At 40.6% G+C, this 15,393-nt stretch overlaps 1 protein-coding gene across 2 annotated transcripts in view; it reads left to right on the top strand.

Moving 5' to 3' along the window:
- The window catches only part of TNPO3 (transportin 3), a 94,684-nt gene that overhangs the window by 24,466 nt on the left and 54,825 nt on the right, over window positions 1-15,393 (top strand). For both annotated transcript variants that reach the window (XM_087430485.1, XM_004418700.3), the window contains exons 4-5: window positions 1,292-1,448; window positions 11,207-11,350. In XM_087430485.1, coding sequence (XP_087286611.1) covers window positions 1,292-1,448; window positions 11,207-11,350 — 301 coding nt within the window. The remainder of the gene's footprint in view (window positions 1-1,291; window positions 1,449-11,206; window positions 11,351-15,393) is intronic.

Genomic DNA, 15,393 nt, shown 5'->3' with positions numbered 1-15,393 from the left:
TTTCCTCATAGTCTTGGCAAGATAATCTTGAGATTTGCTTGCATTTTGGCATTTGGTGAGAAAATTATTTTTGAACAAAGTGGATGTCCTTTTTACCTCCAACTATAGTGTGTAATTAAAGCCTTTAAATGGATAGTTTATTTTTTGTCTTAAGAAAATTTTTATTAAGAAAATTGACACTTGCTCCTTGAAAAAACTCTAACAGTAGGGAAGCTTTTAAAGTAAAAAGCGAACACCTTCCTCTCTCCCTTTTCCTGTATTTCATAAGTAACCACTGTTAATGATTGGTTGTATAACCCTCTAGACTTTCCTTTAAGCATTTTAAAATAAATAAGTGCATGTATATTTTAATATACATAGACTTATGTATTTGTTCACTGATATTTTTTCATTTAATATATTGTGGGCATCTTTTCATGTTATGGCATAGATATCTCATTTACTATAATGACTATGCATGTTCCATTGTATAACTGTCTTGAACCTTTTTTATCCTAATTACAGAGGACCTTTATATTTTCCCAGTATTTTTGCTATTATAAAAAAGTACTGCAGTGCACATCTTTGTATACTTTGCATGTTATATGTGAGATTTTTCTGAGAGAGAAATTCCTGGAAGTGGAATTGCCGCGTCAAAGATTATGCAGGTTGAAATTTTGATTTCCAAAAAATTATATCTATTTTTTTCTCCCCTTTAACTGTAGAAAGAATGCTGCTTTTGTGGGGGCCAGCCCAGTGGCGCAAGCGGTTAAGTGCGTGCGCTCCCTTGTGGCGGCCTGGGGTTTGCCGGTTCGGATCCTGGGCGCGCTTGGCAAGCCATTCTGTGGCAGCGTCCCATATAAAGTGGAGGAAGATGGGCACGGATGTTAGCCCAGGGCCAGTCTTCCTCAGCAAAAAAAAAAGAGGAGGATTGGCAGATGTTAGCACAGGGCTGATCTCCTCACAAAAAAAAAAAAAAGGGCCGGCTCCGTGGCTTAGCGGTTAAGTGCGCGCGCTCTGATGCTGGCGGCCCGGGTTCGGATCCCGGGCGCGCCCCGAGGCACCACATCTCCGTCCAACCCGAGGCCGAGTCCCGCGTACAGCAACTAGAAGGATGTGAACCTACGACATACAACTATCTACTGGGGCTTTGGGGGGAAAAAATGAATAAATAAAATCTTTAAAAAAAAAAAAAAAAAGAATGCTGCTTTTGTTATCATGGGTTATTCTGATGGCTGTTAAGTTTTTCTTATATGATTGTGTGTATTTTCTGACTCTAAATAATTTATGTCTCTCCTCTTTTCTTTTCCAGATATAGCAATGATGTAACTTCTCTGCCTTTTCTGCTGGAGATCCTTACAGTGTTACCTGAAGAAGTACATAGTCGTTCCTTACGAATTGGAGCTAACCGGCGCACAGAAATTATAGAAGATTTAGCCTTCTACTCTAGTACAGTGGTATCTTTATTGGTGAGTAGGTTTGAAATAATAAGTTGCTGCCTAGAGGCAGAAAGCCATGGTGGTTATCTTGTAATTCAATTGCATTATTGTGAAACAGCTTTCTTTGCAAAATTTGGCAATGATAGTACTGTAGCATTTATATAACACTTTACAATTCAAAAATACTTTCAGAAACTATACTTTTATTTTTGGCTGAGGAAGATTTGCCCTGAGCTAACATCTGTGCCAGTCTTCCTCTGTTTTGTATGTGGGTTGCCGCCACAGCATGGCTGATGTGTGGTGTAGATCTGGGTCCAGGATCTGAACCTGTGTACCTTGGGCTGCTGAAGTGGAGTGCGTGGAACTTTAACTGCTTGGCCATGGGCCAGCCCCCAGAAACTATTCTTTTTGAGCTTCTAAGTAATGCTGTGAGGGTGATGTTATCTCCATTTTATGAATAGGAAACAGGCTTTAGAATTACACAACTGCTAATTCAGAGTTTGGACTCAGGCCTTCTGATTACATATCCCTTGCTCTTCTGCTGCTTCATGATACAAGCTGTCAGTTCTTGATGAAGGACCATGCTAAGGGAAGTGTGTATAAATTTACTTTACTTAAGGAAAAGATCTTCTCTTAAGGATGATTTGAGATTTTGATGGGGAGGTGGTACAGGACTTGACTTGACCTTTGAGCAATATCACAATTATAGATTGGCTGATACTCCACCATCTTTTTAAATAGAGTTAAACGTGGTTACATCTTTTTGATTAGGTGGAAATTTTAATGCTCTAGATCAGGAGGGTAAATTTATGGTCCGTGGGCTGGTCACCTATATTTGTAAATAAAGGTTTATTGGAACACAGTCATGCCCATTCAGTTACATATTGTCTGTGTCCATAATTTTGGGCTAAAACAGCAGAATTGAGTAGTTTTCACAGAGACGGTATGGTCTGAAAAGCCTAAAATATTTACACTCTGGCCCTTCATAGAAAATGCTTGCTGGTTCCTGAACTAGATAGTATTAAATTGATTATCTAGCCCTCATCTCATTTTTAGGTCTTTATAATCCAGCTCAATTTTCTCAGTAATGTGGTTATAGTAGATTATTTTTCAGGGATTTTTTCAGTAGTTCAGTATCATAGAACTTTTTATGTGAAAAAACTAAATTTTGCTTAAAATTGTGTTCAGTTTGGTGTTAGAAATTCACTGGAAAATTATTCTTTTAAGTTAAATATTTTTCAATTAACTATTTTAAAGAGATAGTATTATAGAAAATTAGAACATATAGACAAGCATTACATTCAAACCACCTGGAGATCACACTGTTAAATAACCCTTTAGTACATATCCTTTTTGAAAGTATGTACAAATTTTTAAAATCTAAATGAGATTTTACTCTGTCTACCCTTCTGCAGCCTACTTTTTCAGTCATCTAGCTTTATCTTTCTATTTCAGTAAATTTTTATATCTAATAAATACCCAGACCGTATTCACATTTCCCAAGTTGGTCCTAAAATGTCCTTTATAGCATTTTTCCAAATCAATATCCAGTCTGGAACCATGCCTTGTATCAGGTTCTTATGACTCTTTTTTTTTTTTTTAAAGATTTTATTTATTTATTTTTTTCCCCCCAAAGCCCCAGTAGATAGTTGTATGTCATAGCTGCACATCCTTCTAGTTGAGGTATGTGGGACACGGCCTCAGCGTGGCCGGAGAAGGGTACGTTGGTGCGCGCCCGGGATCCGAACCTGGGCCGCCAGCAGTGGAGCGTGCGCACTCAACCGCTAAGCCACGGGGCCGGCCCATGACTCTTTTTTTTTTAATTTTATTTTTTTTAAATTTTTTTTGTGAGGAAGATCAGCCCTGAGCTAACATCCATGCTAATCCTCCTCTTTTTGCTGAGGAAGACCGGCTCTGAGCTAACATCTATTGCCAGTCCTCCTTTTTTTTTTCCCCAAAGCCCCAGTAGATAGTTGTATGTCATAGTTGCACATCCTTCTAGTTGCTGTGTGTGGGATGCGGCCTTAGCATGGTCGGAGAAGCGGTGCGTCGTTGCGCCCCTGGAATCCGAACCCGGGCCGCCAGTAGCGTAGTGCGCGCACTTAACCACTAAGCCATAGGGCCGGCCCAGGTTCTTATGACTCTTAATCACAGTCCCTCTTCCCCTTCCTTTTTGAAAATGGCAGTGATTTGTTGAAGAGATTGGATCACTTGTATTATAGAATATCTTAACCTTCTGGATTTTCTGGTTGCCTTTTCTTTGTTTCATTTAGCTTGTTTTCCTGTTCTCTATAATTCCTCTAATTGGAAGTTATGTCTAAAGCAGCCCTTCTCAGTAGAGGTTCCTCAGGAGAATTAAACTAATGTCCTAAGGCATTCAGTGTATGTAATGATTTCACTCCTATGCATTAATAATGGTCCAGCTATGTACCATCAATAGGGTAATCGAGAAAGTAGTCACTCAAATCATTTTCTGCAGGAATTAATTCTTTCCCAGAACCCTGGTTAAGAAAGACTGAAAGCCTTGATGGATTAGTATTAAAAGGTTAAACGTTTTTGACTACAGTGCATTTTAGGTACTCCATGCTGCATCTTATCAGAAGATAAATACTTTTCGGTTGACCTTCCATTAGTGATGCTAAGATTGACTGGATTAGGATGATGACAGTCTGATTCTTCTATTTATAAAGTCTGTTTTCCCCCTTGTAATATAATGCAATTTGTATGATGGCAGTTTGTTATTTTACAAATGTCCAATTCTGTATGAACCTGTTGCCTAATGGTTTTAAATTCTAGTTGATAATCCTTGCCTTAATAATTTCATTGTGGTTTGCAAAATAATGTTTTACTAATTCTGTCATTCCTTCTATGACATATATATTAGTTTGCATTCTTCTGAGTTCCTACTAAAAAGGCAGGATAAATCTTAATTCTTTTTTAATTTCCTGTTTTCAAAATAAGGATTTGTTTTAAAGCTGCCTCAAATGTTGCTGTTTTTTTTTTTTCTGGCATTCTCTTTATGGACTATTATGGACTCATGGATTTTCATTGATCTAGAGTTTCCACTAAAATCATTCTTTGATGCTTAAAATGTTATAATTTTGGCCACTAGAGCACTTCTTAGCTTCCTCACACAAAAAGATGACTAATACTCATCTTCTTACCTCCTTGCCCCAGATCTAGAATTTTTGGTTCCTTTTAGTATTAGTCTGGGTCCAGTCAGGAGAGAGAAACCTACCTAGTAATTTGTGGGAATGTTTTTTTTGTGAGGAAGATCAGCCCTGAGCTAACATCCATGCCAGTCCTTCTCTTGTTGCTGAGGAAGTAAAGACCAGCTCTGCGCTAACATCTATTGCCAATCCTCCTCCTTTTTTTCCCCCCAAAGCCCCAGTAGATAGTTGTATGTCATAGTTGCACATCCTTCTAGTTGCTGTATGTGGGATGCGGCCTCAGAATGGCTGGAGAAGCGGTGCGTCGGTGCGCGCCCGGGATCCGAACCCGGGCTGCCAGTAGTGGTTAAGCGCGCACTTAACCACTAAGCCACGGGGCTGGCCCTGTGGGAATGTTTAATATAAAGAATGATTAACTATAACAGGAGGTTACAGTTACGGGGGATTGTCTGGTAATAAGTAAAGAATGCTGTAAAGAATATAGAAATAAAACAGATACAAGGAGCAGTCATTAACCCCAAGTCTTTGATAGAGTTTCCAAGGAGGGAAGAGTGTACCCTTCTCGCAGGGCTGAGATCCAGACCCTGTTGTAGGGGCCATAGCCATGTGTGGTGCTGCATGCTGCTGAAAATCTGTCCTCTTGAACTTGCTGGAAATCTGCTTTCTAGGAAGCCCAAGAAAGCTGTTCAGGGAAGGTATCTCATCAGAGGCACTGTGCCACAAAATCACCTGGATGTGGGAGTACCAGGGGAAGCTCCTGGCCACTGTACACTGCAGGTACTGAGAAGCCGGGCGCACTGAATCTGGTGCTGGAGAAGTTGTACATTACTTATGAGCCAGAAGCACTTTGCTACAAAACTGTTGGTGGGGGTAGGGGAATGGTGGGGAAACTGCTGGCCAGTGCACTGCAGGAGCCAGGCACTAGAGAAGCTAGGAGTCTGGGGCTGGAGAAACTGCACATTCTGCAAAAGGCTGCCAAGTGAGCACACTGGAACCAGGAAGCAAAATTCTTTTCCTCTTGCAGTTTCTCTCCATTGTCCTTCTGACAAAAAGTTAGTGCCAGCTGGTACAGGAAAAAATATTTGAAGAGCCCAGATCCGTTTTTATGGAGTAGTCTAAAAGGGTGAATTTGGAGCTAAGAGTCAATAAATCTATAATTGGCCACAGTCTTCCCATTTGACTAACTCATCTTCCATATGCACTCTTTCACACACATTTAAACTCTTGTACAGAGGCATAACAAGCAAATAGAAAATACGCAAAGCTTCTATAGCCCTCATTTATATATTGGTCACAAGGCCATAATTGGTATCTGTGGCTTTCTTCTTCCACAACTCATTTCATCTTTCCCCTGCTGCTATAGACTGAATATTTGTGTCCCCCGCAAATTCATATGTTGAAAACTGATTCCTGGTATGATGGTATTTGGAGGTGGGGCCTTTGGGATGTGATTAGGTCATGAGGGTAGAGCCCTCATGAATGGGATTAGTGAGTGCCCTTATAAAGGAGATCCCAGAGAGCTCCTTTTCCCCCTTATGCTATGTGAAGACACATCGAAAAGACAATTGTTTATGAACCAGGAAGCAGGTTCTCATCAGACACTGGTTCTGTGGGTGCCTTGATTTTAGACTTCCCAGCCTTCAGAACTGTGAGAAATAAATTTCTGTTGTTTAGGGCCGGCCCCGTGGCTTAGTGGTTAAGTGCGCACGCTCCGCTGCTGGTGGCCCGGGTTCGGATCCCCGGCGCGCACCGACGCACAGCTTCTCCGGCCATGCTGAGGCTGCGTCCCACATACAGCAACTAGAAGGATGTGCAACTATGATGTACAACTATCTACTGGGGCTTTGGGGGAAAAATAAATAAATAAATAAAATATAAAAAAAATTTCTGTTGTTTATAAGCCACCCATTTTATGGTATTCTAATATAGCAGCCTGAATGGACTAAGATGCTTGCCTTGGCCAGAACCTCGGCTGGTTGGGGTTCTTTACTCTGTGAAGTGACCCAAACTTTCGTTCCAAAGAGTCTTGAGCCCTCAATCATCCTGCCTTCTTTGGTTGTTGCTTCTGTAGTTTTCCATTAACCTTTACTATTGGGCATGGAAGTACTAAGAGGCTCCATAGAGAATCCTCTGGGTTCCAGGCTAAGAATTCTTTGCTTCCATTATGTAGAAGCGACACAATTTTTTCTTGGTAATTGGGATCAATTACTCCAACCTGTGGATTAACCCCTTTTTTTCCTGTTGGTTCAGTGGCATAAGAAGCCCAAATTGTCCAGGTGGTAGTCTTACCTTCCAATTCACTGGAGTCATTTTGGTGTTTCCTGGTAGAAGCATTCTTTCGTTGGGGACCAAGATCTCCAAAACAACAGAGCCCAAAGTTGCCCATTAATGTACTTCCTTTACTCTGATAGAAGTTCCTTAGTTAGATATGGTGTCATGGTGGTTGGATATGGCATTCTGTTAGTCCATGAATGATAGTGCTGGCAGAAGCATTACAAGCAGGGAAGGCAAATCCGCATCCAGAATATGAGTCTATTCCTGTGAAGACAAATCTTTGCTTTCTCCATAATAGAAGAACAATGTAATCAATCAACCTAGTCCCCATGGGAAATGTGCCATACTGAGGACTCACTGTTGGTCTCTGCTCTTGGCAGATTAGACACTTATCAGTAGTGTTAACCACTGAAGCCCCAGTAAGTGGAGACCCATGTTAATCCCACATGTAGCCTCTATCCCTGCTACTATGGCCACTTTGTCTATGATCCCATTGAGCAAGCATTGGGTGACTAGGGTAGGAGGCTGACATCATAGAGTTTGTCATTTTGTCCATCTATCATTGAGAAATTCCTCTATAGTGGTGCCCTTTCGTGAGTATTCACATAGGACAGAAATATCTCCAGTCTGTGCCCATTCATATACCTCCCCCTCAGACTTCGCCAGTCTTCCAATCCTGATTCTTTCAGATCTCTAATCATTCATCCAAACCATTGGCAAATTTCTTTTTTTTTTAAAAATAATTTTATTTATTTATTTGTTTTTTTCCCCCAAAGCCCCAGTAGATAGTTGTATGTCACAGCTGCACATCCTTCTAGTTGCTGTATGTGGGATGCAGCCTCAGCATGGCTGGAGAAGTGGTGCGTCGGTGCGTGCCCGGGATCTGAACCCCGGCCGCCAGCAGTGGACTGCGCACACTTAACCGCTAAGCCACGGGGCCGTCCCGGCAAATTTCTGTAAATAAGTATAGATCGATATTTCTGGTCATCTCTCACTCCAGACATAGTAGACAACCAAATATACTGCTTGAAGTTCTGCCCACTAGGAGGATTTTCTTTCAATCACTGTCCTTCACTATAGCCCCTGAGTGGGCCTGTAATGCTGCAGCTGTTCACTTTCAGGTGGTGCCATCATGTTGTGCAGATCCATCTGTAATCCAGGCTTGAGTTTTTTCTTCTTCAGTTATCTGGTCATAAGAAGCACTCCAGAACGCCATGGGCATGGATTGAGGGGGATGAATCAATGCAAGAAGAGTGGGTGTTGAAGGAATCTGAACTACCTGCTCATGCAACTCTCTTGTACCTTCCAGACCTTTCTGAGCTCAGTCTCTTATATACCATTTCCGTTTGATGACAAGTTGCTGCTACGCATGCCCAACTTTATGGTAGGTAGTTCAGACAATACTCAGTTCATGATGGGAAGCCCAGGCCACATGATCACCTAGTGTCCCATGGTTAGATGTTCAGTCTCTACCAATGCACAGTAGCAAGCCAGAATCTGCTTCTCAAAAGGAGAATAGCTACCTTCAGAAGAGGGGGTAGATTCGCTCCAAAATCCTAGATATTTGCACCATGATATTCCTGTTGGTGATATTCCTCCTTCCCAGAGGCTCCATATACTCATTAAATCCAGAATCTCGGGGCCGGCCCCATGGCGTAGCGGTTAAGTGCGTGTACTCTGCTGCTGGCGGCCCGGGTTTGGATCCCGGGCGCGCACCGAGGCACCGCTTGTCAGGCCATGCTGTGGCGGTGTCCCACATAAACGGGAGAAAGATGGGCATGGATGTTAGCTCAGGGCCACTTTTCCTCAGCAAAAAGAGGAGGATTGGCATGCATGTTAGCTCAGGGCTGATCTTCCTCACAAAAACAAAACAAAACAAACCAGAATCTCTAGGAAGTAGACTCATATCAATGAGTTTGGCTCAATCTATTGTTATCTTCCAGCCTCCGTTGGTCTAATACCCTTAGAATCCACTTCCACATATGTTTCCCAGGTTTCTCCAGATACCTGTTAGCAAAGTTTTGTGATTCTCTTGATGTGTAAATTATTTCCTCCTGTGTGTAGTCATCCCCCTGGAATATGCTGAGATTTGACCCTAGTTATGGGTGACACAGGACATGGTTAAGGTAGGTCTTGAAGAGAATGAGCATGCCCCTTCAAGGCATCTGTCTCAGATGAGGTTATTACAGGGCTTACAAGCTGAGGAAGGCTAGTCTTCTCAGATACTAGAAGGCTCATACTTCCACTGGTATGAGTGGCTTGGGTGTTTCATTAGGGTCCAACCAGATATCTCCATTCCAAGTTTCAGAATCTCATTCTTTACCACTCAATTTCCTAACTTTCACATGAGAAACTTAGTGAGACTGTAAATTCAACTGTTGTTTGTAATTCAGCAAGCTACACAATTAAATTTTGTATATGAGTTTCAGCGTATTAGCCCTGTAGCTACAAAAATTAAGAGCTTCTTTTAGAGCTGTCATGGAAGCTCTCTGGTTCTCAGACTGTGACTTGAGCTAAGAGTTAACAGATCTGAGCTTGTCATTTTCTTTTTGTAAGTGCTCAGGTGAACTCGAAAGAATCCAGCTGACACTACAGTTCTTATAGTCATCGTTACTGCCACAATGGTCAAGTGCAACAGCCACTTCGGCTTCCAAGGCATGTGCTTGACTTAGCCCTTCATCATAATTGACAAGTGATAGCCTGACTTATTGTGATGAAATCTGAAAAATATATCCCTATGGTACTTAATAAGGTCTGTATATGTAGCTTGTATCTGTTATGTAGCTTGTCATGTGATAGAACCTAGAGGATGAAATTAGTCCAGAATTGTCAAGAAAAATAGGTATTTGGCTGTAATACCAGGTGCCAAAGGCCTCTTAAAACCTTTTTCATTCATTCCCCTCACATTCTCTTCAGTGGTTCTATTCCATCCCATTTTCTGGTCTATTTAAATGAACCCATTCTCAAACATTGCATTAAACTTTAAAAAATTTTTAATATTATTCTTTTTTCTCTATAGCTGAACTGAGCCTGGCCTCTAATACTTTTCTCCCTTCATTTATTCTCCATTTTGTTGATCCAAGATCAATTCTTATTTACCTCTGCTGTATTTTTTACTGGTGAGCTCTTCTGGCATTTATCTTTCAGCTTTTGAGGCCTTACTTTAAGAGACAGAGTTTTTAATTATATAGTTTTCAAAGAGGAACTGAAAGTAACTCTTAGTTCTGAAGCTTTATTGTGTATTTGATTTAACAGAATTTCTTCTCTTCAAAGCAACTAGTTTTAGATGTAAGGTTTTTCCAAAATTCTGTTCTTGAATTTGAGTCAGTAGTTAGAATGTACAGTCAAGTCCTTCCATTTGTAAACATCATGGCTTATTAAAATTGAAATGTCATTAAGGAGGCATAAAGGCCAAGGAATTATGTAATGAGTTAACACTGAGAGCTTCAAAGCTTCGGGGGAAGGGGGGAGGGGGGAGGGTGGCGGGTTGCCATGAACTTACTTTAATTCTTTTTTTCTTCCTTCCTTTCAATTCAGTTCAGTGCAATTCAAACTAATTAATAAGTATGTAATCATTATTGTCTGATACTGCAAATGTAGGGGGAACCTGGCTACTGGAAGTACAAGTGTCAGCATTTAGATCATTATGGGATTTCATACCTCCCATGCCAAACCCCCATGGTAATTATGTTTCTAACTCATTGTCTGCAAAAGTTATTTATAAACATTCTTTATCCAGAAAAAGTTGCATTACGCTTTACTTTGGAAAAAATATACATCAGAAAAACAGTTTGCAAAGAGAAACAATGGTGAGTTTTAGTTTGACTTTTCATTTTATCTTTTATAGACTATCATATTTATAGTAGTGTCACTTTTTGTGGAATGGCATATTTGCTGGAGTATCCAGGTGCTGAAATTGAAACATCAGCTTTTCATGTGAGAATGTATAGTAGTATGAGTAGCTTATTTCTATTCTATAAAATCAAGGGTATAGATGAGTTACTTTTAAAACAATTCTATTGGTAATGTTACACTAATGCAGAAGTGGGATCTAAGAAACATAGTTATTTCTGAAACATAGCTATCTTTGGGCAAGTCTATAACGTCCCTATACCTCAACTTCCCAATTGAGAAGGTGGGCATAATAATAGTATCTACTTACAGAGTTTTAGTGGGGGTTAAGAGAATTAAGAATGTTGAAAACTGTGCCACTTAGAAAGCACTTTTAACTGTTAGCTGTTATTATTGTCATCCTTCTCATTATTATACCTGTAATGTGATTGTCATATGGTTTAACTATAAAGATTAACATTATTTGTTTTAACTTTTTTTCTTTCTTTTCAGATGACCTGTGTAGAAAAAGCAGGAACAGATGAGAAAATGCTTATGAAGGTCTTTCGCTGTTTGGGAAGTTGGTTTAACTTAGGAGTTTTGGACAGTAACTTCATGGCTAACAATAAGTTACTAGCACTCCTTTTTGAGGTTTTAGTAAGTAATGGCTTTGTTTATCAAAGTATTTCCACCACATAGTCACTTATAGTAAGTGACTTTCTGGGACATAATAGTGTTTTCAGATTTCTGCACAGTGATTGGAAAGTATGTAGTAAGAAAGCAGCAGTGTCCCTTCCTTGTTGCCAAGTACCAAATTAAGGTGTTAATTTTAATACTCAGAGTAGAGTCTATTAGTTAGGTTTAAGGGGAAAACAGTCTTTTATGTAGATCAGGGATTTACATATTAAAATCCAAGTAACAAAAAACCATTGGTCTCTTTTTCCTTGTTTTATCCAGTCAGCCACCCTGTGTCTTTTGATTGGAGCGTTTAGTCTGTTGACATTTAAAGTAGCTATTCATAAGTATGTACTTATTGCCATGTTGTTACTTTTTTTCTGGGTGTTTTAGTAGTTGTTCTCTGTTCCTTCTCTTGTGGTTTGATGGCTTTCTTTAGTGTTATGTTTGGGTTCCTTTCTCTTAATTTTTTGTGTATTTATTATAGGTTTCTGGTTTGTGATTACCGTGAGGTTCATATATAATAACCTACATATATAACAGTCTATATTAAGTGATGGTCTCTTAAGTTTGACCTCTTGCTAAAAGCTCTACTCTTTTACTCCCCTCCTCCCACACTTTATGTTTTTGATATCATATTTAACATCTTTTATGTGCATGTATATCCATTACCCTCTTATCATGGAAATAGATAATTTTAGTAGTTTTGTCTTTTGACCTTCGTATTAGCTTCATAGGTGGTTGATCTGCTACCTTTAGTGTATATTTGCCTTTACTAGTGATGTTATTGCTTTTTTTTGATGATTTTCTTATTCCTATTTGTGGTCTTGTCTTTTCCACTTAAATAAGTCCCTTTAGTATTTCTTATAAGGCTGGTTTATTGGTGATAAACTTCTTTAGTTTTTGGTTGTCTGGAAAACTCTTTATCTCTCCTTTGATTTTGAATGATAACCTTGCCAGGTAGAGTCTTCTTGGCTCTAAGTTTTTTCCTTTCAGCACTTTAAATATATCCTGCCACTCCTTTATAGCCTGTGAAGTTTCTGCTGAGAAGTCAGCTGATAGCCTTAAGGGGTTTCCTTTGTATGTAACTTGTTGCCTTTCTCTTGCAGCTTTTAGGATTCTCTCTTTATCTTTAATTCTTGATGCTTTAATTATAATGTGTCTTGGTGTGGGCCTCTTTGAGTTTATCTTTTTTGGTGCTCTCTCTGCTTCCTGTACCTAGATGTCTGTTTCCTTCCTTAGGTTAGGAAAGTTTTCAGCTATTATTTCTTTGAATAGATTCTCTACCTGTTTGTCTCTCTTCTTCTGGGACGCCTATAATACAGAGGTTTGTGCACTTGATATTGTCCCAGGGGTCCCTTAGACTGTCGTTGTTCTTTTTAATTCTTTTGGCTTTCATCTGTTCAGTGATTTCCATTAGTCTTTTGTCCAGCTCACTGATCCATTCTTCTGTATCATCTACTCTGCTTTGATTCCCTCTAGTGAATTTTTCATTTCCATTATTGTATTCTTCATTTCTGATTGGTTCTTTTTTATATTTTTCAATTCTTTGTTGAAGTTCTCACTGAGTTCTTCCATTCTTCTCCCAAGATCAGTGAGCATCCATATGACTGTTAGTTTGTACTCTTAGTCAGATGATTGTTTATCTCTGTTTTGTTTAGTTCTCTTTCTGAGGATTTGTCCTGTTTCCTTATTTGGAACATATTCCTTTGTCTCCTCATTTTGCCTCTTTCTCTGTGCTTGTATCTATGTATTAGGTAGATCAGCTACATCTCCCAGTCTTGGAGAGGTGGCCTTATGTAAGAGATGCCTTATGAGGCCCAGAAGTGTGCTTCCTTTTGTCACCAGTTCCAAATGTTCCAGGAGTGTCCCTTGTGTGGGCTACTTGTGTCCTTCTGTTGTGGCAGGGTTGCTCTTGCTGCAGGTGTGCAGGGAGGCTAGGCTGTCCCCATAGCCAGCTGGTTGTAATGCTCAGCTATGTGAAGCTGCGATGGTCCCGTCAGTCACTTTATTGAGTGTGAGGAGCCCCAGCAAAGTTGGCTGCAAGGTCTAATAGCACATTCCTGCTGCAGTTGTTCTGTTAAGTGAGTAGGCCCCCAGTGTGGCTGGTTAGTAGGCTCAGGGGCTTACAATTGCTGTAGGCCTCTGGCCTGCAGGGCTGTTGTCAGCACTCTCAGTACTGCAGCTGGGTGGGGCCTGCCCCAGGCGTGGTAGCACACAATTGTTTCAGGTGTTGGAAGGTGGGCTGATCCCTTGTATGGCTGTTTGAGAAGCACAAGCCTGCTGCAGCTGACAAGCTCCACTGCCTGCAGGCCCACACACCCTGTCAGTGCAGTCCTGCCCTGTGAGCATGCCCTGACCCACTGCAGAGGCCCCACACACTCCACGAAGGCAAGCCCGCCCCTCACAGATGCCTGCAGAGTGGGCCCACAAGTTCCCTGAGGGCTTGCTGTTGGGTAGGGCCAGTCCCTAGGGTGGGCTGCTTGCCCTGGCTGAGCTGGATTAAATCGGTGCTCTAGTGGGTGGGGCAGACCCTGCACTAACAGGCCAGGGGAAGAACTCGAATGGCATCTGCCAGCGTCTGTCAGGGCGCCTGTACTAGGTCACAATAATGGCTGCTGCCAGTGTCTCAGTCCCAGCCTGGGGAGGTCTCGACTCTTGCTGAGATGCACCCAGAGCCTATCAAGTGAGTCTCTTTTCACCAAAGGACTGTACACCTCTCTTGTGATTTTAGGTTGCTTTCCGAAACTGGTGAATTTGTGCATGGGCCCTTTAAGAGCAGGCTTTTCTTTCCCTTATGTTTGATAACTTTTCTGGGGGTATACCCTGTTGTTGTTAATAACCAGCAAAGCCAGATATCCTGACACTCGTCTTGGTTGTGCTGAGTCCAAAAGCTGCTTGTGGTAAAGCTTTCCTGCTCAGATCTCTCGCTCATCCAGGGAACACTTCATATCTTAAGATTTCTCCTGGCCGTGAAGCATCATGGCTAGAATGTAGCTTTTTCCTCTCCAGAAAGGAATTTCTGCCTCTTCCACCTCAGTCAGCACTGTCCCTTGTTGTGGGGGTTCTTTTTATCCAGTTTTCAGTTCCCACTCAGGGGTAATTGTTCCAAGGGTAGTTGTAAATTTGTTGTGTCCGTGGGAGGAGGTGGGTTCAGAGTCCTTCTGTGCTGCCATCTTCCCAGCAATCCTCTCTTTTTCCTTGTTTTAAAAGTATAAAGTTGTGGTTTCTAATAATGGTCATTGGGTCTTTGAGACAATTATAGATCAGAATATTATCTTTGTCCCTGAGATAGTTTACTTAAACATCAGGGTATGTCTGGGATGGATTTTGGGTTTTTGAGATTAATAGAATAAGAAGTAATGTCTTTCTATATACTTGTGCATTTCTTCCTTAAACTTTGAAAGTAATAGTGCCTTGTAATACATTCCTCTGTTTTGGTAGATAGGAGTAAGTGAGTGCTTAAAATAAAGGACTAGTTTTTAGAACAAGAAACATAGCAATATCTCAAGCATGAATATTGAACAGGTCTTTGGAGGTGGGAGTGACTTTGTCTCTTTCTCCCAGATGATTTCCTTCCATGAAGACATACTAGTATGGAAGCTCTGTGTATACTGGTTGTATGCTGGTGCACTATTATTTAGAAGATAGTAGCATGATACTAGATTGCTATCACTGTGAATTAAAGAAAGAAGAGGAAAGTACATTCTGCAAGGAGACATTTTTAGCATTTCATTCTTGGTGGTGTATTTCTTCTGTCATTCTTGCATCAGAAGCTAAGACTCAGGCAAGTTAGGATATTAATCATTGTTTTGCTAGTCATTGTCTGTATCTCCATGTCTCTTGATGCCCTCCATCAATAATGGTAATTTTTATTCTCATCTCACCAAATTATGTGAAGAGTAGTCAATATAAATGAGTTCAAATCCCACTTTTGTTTAAAAAATGTATGAATATGCTTACATATGAATGGAGAACAGTCTAGAATACACTTCAAATTTAAAACAGTGGTGACTTTTTTTTTT

This window comes from Ceratotherium simum, chromosome 1 (assembly GCF_057802395.1).
Source record: "Ceratotherium simum simum isolate JZ-2026a chromosome 1, ASM5780239v1, whole genome shotgun sequence".
Taxonomy (NCBI): Eukaryota; Metazoa; Chordata; class Mammalia; order Perissodactyla; family Rhinocerotidae; genus Ceratotherium; species Ceratotherium simum.
This window is presented reverse-complemented; position numbering and strand designations above follow the sequence as displayed.